Below are 6000 nucleotides of genomic sequence, written 5' to 3'. Positions count from 1 at the left end.
AAGTGTAGTAAATGCAGGAAAACTTTGGCTTACTCTTTCAGTGATGTCCCTTTCCCTCCTTCCCTTCCTTTTACACCATTCTCCCAAGAAACAGAAAAGTATTTTTTGCATGACAGCTAACATTACATGAATAGAGCTACTCCAGTTTCTTTTCAGAAAGAAAAAAAAATCTGCTCAAACATTATACTACCAGCTTCCTGAAGGGCAGAAAGGAAAAAAAAAAAAACCCACAAAGTAAAACAAACCCAAGAGAACAAATTTCCATACTTTTGATGCACATTGTTTAACACGGTGTATTTTTTGTTTAGGGAGGAGGTCTCACCCAGGACACATTTCCTCTTCCCTCAAGTCCCCAGAAGTAACAACAACAACAAAATCTAGCTTTTCCTTCTGGATGTTACCATTATTGCAGTCTGCTTATATTCTGTCTTCTGAAAAAAATAAATAATGAAACCTTTGCAAAAGGAATATCAGCCACAGCTTAAATAAATAGTAGCTATAAATATTATTCTTAGCAGTAACTATATAATACTGCAAGTGCATCACTGAACAGATTAATGTGATGGAACAGATCTTTTGTGTTACATATTTTACTCAGTTAAATGTTTATGTTCTCTTTCAAGTAAAAACTTCCAATTCCCAAAAGAGCAACAAGAAGCTTGAAAAATCAGGTTAGACGTCAGCAGCTGACTATTAATAACCATCCTCTTGGCTAATATTTGTTTGCCCGGGGCAGTCCATGTCCATAATCAGCATTCATCCCTCATCTTCCTCGGCTGGGCTGTCTGGCAGGTGCTGGGAGGGGTGAACACCGAAGGGTCGGCAATGCCCAGCTGCAGGTCAAAAAAGCGAGTGGAGGTTGTCACGCTGTTGTTCTTCGTATAGGTTTCCTGCACCGGGTAACAGTCTTTGACCGTGTAAACGCCGACCCAGGATTCCACTATAACCAAGGAGATAAGTGACTACTTTAGATGACAAGAACAAACGAACGTGTCACGATGTCAGTCAAAAAAAGCAGCCGTTCCTCAAGCAAAGCCTATGGGCTGGAACCTTGCATCGTTCTATGTTCATAGCAACACCAAGAAAAGCCACAAAACTGGTGTAGTTTGGACACTGCAATGATCTTAAACCTGAACTGATTGACACCAGCACTGGTGCCAAGCACATTTAAATCATGAGACCATCGTGGCATCAGTACGTCACCTTTCAAGTGGACTTCTCCTGAAGGACCAACATTTCTGCTCAGTCTCAAACTTAGTTTCTCTCATCTCTCATGCCACTTTCATGTCAGCACTTGACTCCCTTCATCAGTAAAGCAATGATGTCTTCCCAGAAGGCAAATTTTGGTGCCATCAGTTGGGGCAGCATGGGGACATTTCACCTTATGCTCTGTTCTTGAGAAGCTGAAAGGTGTGATTGCTGAAAACCTGGGGTCCGTTTCACAACGTTGGCCCTCAACACCACCTTGGACACCCTAAAACACTCAGTTCCCCGAACCACACATGACACCCAATTCCATCCTGTGCACAGGAAGTTCTGCACTCACCTACCCAAGGAAGCTCTTGTCCTCTGCTGTGCTGGACACTCCTCTGCACCAGAACTGACAGCCATAACATCATGCTTCCACAGCTTTTGGTCCTCTATAATCTTAACTGTCATTCTCCCACTGATGGTACTCACCTCATCTTTAATCCACATAAACACAACCTTGCTTCATCTTTTTCCATCTTACTGACTCAAGCACAAAGGGTTTGCCTCATTAGATGAGGAACACTCCCAAATACAACTCCAATGCCTCCATCTCTTCTTTTAACTCATTCCTTCTTTCTACCATCATCTATTCATATCATCATTATCATGTTAATTTTTCAAATTCCTATTCCTCTCAAACATTTCTACTGGTTCATTAATTATTTCAAGAGTACACTCAATGCTGATCTCCTCCATGTTTGTGACATAGCAAGTCTGTCCCTTTTTTTAACTTTGGTTTAATTCCATGACGTGCTTATCTCAGAAGCATTTCCTTGTTCTCTTTCCCCCTCGTCCTCTGCCATCACCTCTACTTTCACACCACTATGCTACTTCTGTAGTCAATACCATTGAGGTGGTTTCCTTTGAACACCCTTCACTTTTCAAGCTCTTTTAGTAACCCCATACACCTCTCCTGTGATCTTTTTTTACCCCTTCCATTGTGCAACACTTCATCCAGTTATGTATTTCAGATTTCTTGATAGCAGAACCTCATGAACTTAAAATACAAAATTATCTACTGTGATCATAAATCAGTTCCTCTGAGAGATGACTGTAAGAAACTTCTCCACTCCCAAGGAGGCTTATTTTCTCTCACTCATCAGCAACCAAACATACTTATTTTCTGTCATTCCAATATCGTGTCATACGCTGTACCACAATCACAGTATCAGAAATAGTGAAGCTGTGACATGAAACACACACACAGTATCTAAAGAAAGGGTAGCATTTGAACACACCTCTCCAGGGCATCCTAATATACCAAAAACATTCTGACCTCAATGAGTTTGGTTTTGAGTACCCAGAAATGAAGGCTTCTTTTCCTCAACACCTCTTCTATAAGAATTTGGAATTAAAAAATAAGGTAAAATATGATGCCACCAAGGTAGCCTGTATCTCCACTGAAACCTTTAGAATTTGAACAGAAACATAATTTCTAGAATGCGACCCAATTTTAGCTGAAAGGTGGATGGGTCTTTGAGATGTTATTTTTATGAATGATCATACAGAAAAGCACTGGAGATACAAAATACTACAAGATAAAAATTGCACACCATTAACTGAATGTATATGGACATTAAGATTCATAAAAGTTCCAAAAATACTGGATCGAGAAAAACAAAATTCTTGGACTAAGTGATAATTCGCCTCTTGTAGAATACCAGAGGACACATCAACCTACTTACAGAGGTCTATCAATCTTATCCTTCATTTCCTACTTCATTCTTTCTACTTTTATTCAAGAAAGAAATATTTTCCCTTGGCTAAATGCTCATATTCATAACCAGCCTATATATTAGGTGACTATAACCATAAGTATTGCATTAGCTGAATAACGCCACAAATTTCATGGGGGTTTTAAAATTATTTTTATAGTTGTCTGGGTCATCAGAAAACCATAGATGAAATTGAAGCCAATGTGCTAATAAATTTCTATGCATCCAAAACCTAACATACTGTACCTTGGAAAATTCAGCCCACTTTCTTTTATGATGCAGGTGTTCAGCTGCCAAGTGCAGAACTAAGCCTTGTGAGCAGATGTTTCTTACTAGTGTAGCGGATAATAAAACTTAGGTGAATATTAAGGATGTTCATTGCTGCAGAACCATGTATTGGATGTTCTACGATAACATCTGATAGTGTGTAGACACACACTGGCACCTGCTTGGTTTCTATTATGCACACTCTAGTTTGAGTGTGCCTCCTAATTATATCACCAATTTTTCTCTAGATGAATTTTGGACACAGGCTGAGGGATTCAGATGCAAAATGGTGCTGTTCCATGCCAAAACCTGTATGATATGAACTAAAACACAATCAAGTTCCTTGGACATATTTGATCCTGCTGAGATATGAAACATTTTCTTTATAAAATACATTGATAATAAAATGACATGCTGTGCACAGGGTGTATTCAGTATTTCTTCCAGAAAACTTTATAGAAATATGGAAAGCTGGGGTGAAACATGAATAATTTAGTTTTTCCCTGGGTAGCAGAGACACTGATTATTATTAAGATGAAACAAAAGCATGCACATACGTTTCCTGGCTGGTTTTCTGTCAGACCATTCCTGTACCATAATTTGGTCTCCAGGTCCCCCAATGTAGTACTGATCTTCGTAAGTTGAATTGGCAGGAATATCATATGGATCCCATGGATCTGTCAGAGCAATCTTCGAGCAAAGCTTTGTAACTTGTTCAATCTGAAACATTACTGCATCTTTATAGAGCAATATATACTCGAAGAATCTGAAACATTAAAAAAAACAATAGTTAATATATACAATATTTTTCTATACTAAGCAAGGAGCATTGCTGATAAGCAAGCTTGCCGTTAATTTCTCAGTATAAGCCCATTTTCACTTGCATTAAAACTTTGCCAAAATTTGAGAAAGGCTAACCGGTTGGGCTGAAATTTCCCTTGCTGAAAGTTTGTCTCAGTCGACTCTTTCCAAAATAAATAAATCAGAGCGAACTGGTTCAGCCATTTCTGAGAACAACAGAACAACTTTTCTGAGAACAACTGAGAGAAAAACATGTCATTATTCCTAGTTTTGGGGTTTTTTTTGTTGTTTTGTTTGTTTTGCTTTTTTTTTTTTTTAATAACTGTTTCATTAAAAAGCTCTAGTGCTTCTATGTTTTTGAGAAAGGACTTCAAATTTGGCAGGTGAAAAGTTTTCAAGTTTAAAAGGTGCCCGAATTGGCTAAGTTATCAGTCTTTGAAAAAAATCTGCTTGCATAGGCTGGATAGATCCTGTTCCCCATAAATCTGGTAGAGCCTTTCTCTGTGTTGGTCAGATGTGGTATCTGCCACCCTCATAGATGCTTCTCCATGGAAACCCACGTAGCTTAGTGGGACACACCAATGAAAAGGGAAGCACATGATCTGAAGTGTAGAACTGAGGGGCTCTCCCTCCTAATGGCAAAGTTTCTCTCTGGAAGCCACCAGACTCAAAGAAGTAGTGAAAGGAGAAAGCAGAGCAGCAAAATAGTAAGGCAGAGATAAGGAGAGGTGTGAAGATCAATAAACTTGAGAGGCCAGAAGGTGAGGTCAACAAAATGGATAGTTAATAAGGATTTAAAAGCAATCTTCTAGAGACTCTGAAGTGACCAAGCCCTGCTCTTAGGAGAGATGATAAACCTCTTCATGGACGTTTTCACCAAGTTACTACTTGAGTTGTAAGTTACAAGTTGAGTCCACCACAAACACCATGACTTTGCTTCCGTACCTATAAGAAGGAGGTGGTATGATCCTTACCTTAAAACTGAGGACAGAAACAGAGAGAAACTGAAATCAAAATTATGAGAAGTATCAGCTGATTTTGAACAGGCAACCAGAAACACCACAGGCCAGACTCCTCCAGCGTACTCAGCACTGTCAATCAGATGACGAGTTGTCCAAAGCACAACTCAAAGCATCCTCACGCATGCTCTGCACCTTTGGCAAAGGAGAGCTGAGGGCCGCTCTCTAAACCCCCCAAAACTGTGCACTCATTAGTAGAGGCTTCCTGTGAATATCTCAGCTCAAGTCTTTAGCTACAGTCTACTGCTATGCAGGGACTCGAGAGGAAAGGAAGGCACGGTATTAATTCCCTCCAAAAGTTTCATCTTGCTGACGTGTAATAGTGCCTCTTTCCGCCTGTACTTCCTTGCTTCATTCATGATGCTGCCTCCTTTTCCTGCAAAACAAACAAAAAAAAAGGCTTGGGTGTCCTTTACAGTGGTGTCCTCCACTTGACAACCCTGATGCTAGCCCCTAACCGTATTCATCCCGAGCCACCAGCAGGACAAGGAGCTGGTGGAAAACAGTGCACAATCCATGGCATTGAAGAGATGATGCACAAAAGCAAGAGGGGACCTTCACTGTGGTATTTCCCAAGTCCTGCGTGTTTCTCTTCACGTTCTTTTGGGGAGGATGTAAAGTTTACATAAAATAGGGCTGACAACAAAACAATTTACAGTTTTCATTGTTGCATTATACAATTGCATCAGGCAGGAACCACTTCACTCACCCCTGACACAGAGGCATTTAAAGGTTGCCCTACGAGAAATGTCCAAGCATGATCAAAAGCATCTGAGCAACATTCCCACCACTTCTTGAAAGGATCATTTATCCAGTATGTGCGGAAGCGTAGGCAGGCTAAATGGCATGAGCCAAACTAAACAGTGATGAAGAAGAAGGTAGAAGGGGACAAGGGGCCTGACACGAGGTAAGCCGGGGCACACCTCTCACGCATGACCGTCTTCCTT

At 40.3% G+C, this 6000-nt stretch overlaps 1 protein-coding gene across 1 annotated transcript in view; it reads right to left on the bottom strand.

The window, feature by feature from the left end:
- Positions 1-749: 749 nt before the first annotated feature.
- Positions 750-6000, bottom strand: part of EPDR1 (ependymin related 1) — a 28301-nt gene continuing 23050 nt past the window's right edge. The window contains exons 2-3 of the mRNA XM_086614970.1: positions 3791-3999; positions 750-940 (exon numbers count right to left, since the gene is read on the bottom strand). Of these exons, the coding sequence (XP_086471096.1) occupies positions 750-940; positions 3791-3999 (400 nt within the window). The remainder of the gene's footprint in view (positions 941-3790; positions 4000-6000) is intronic.

The sequence above is a fragment of the Tauraco erythrolophus genome, chromosome 7 (genome assembly GCF_009769465.1).
Source record: "Tauraco erythrolophus isolate bTauEry1 chromosome 7, bTauEry1.pri, whole genome shotgun sequence".
In the NCBI taxonomy this organism is placed as follows: domain Eukaryota; kingdom Metazoa; phylum Chordata; class Aves; order Musophagiformes; family Musophagidae; genus Tauraco; species Tauraco erythrolophus.
The sequence above is the reverse complement of the archived record's forward strand: the minus strand, read 5'-3'. Positions and strand labels throughout refer to the sequence as shown.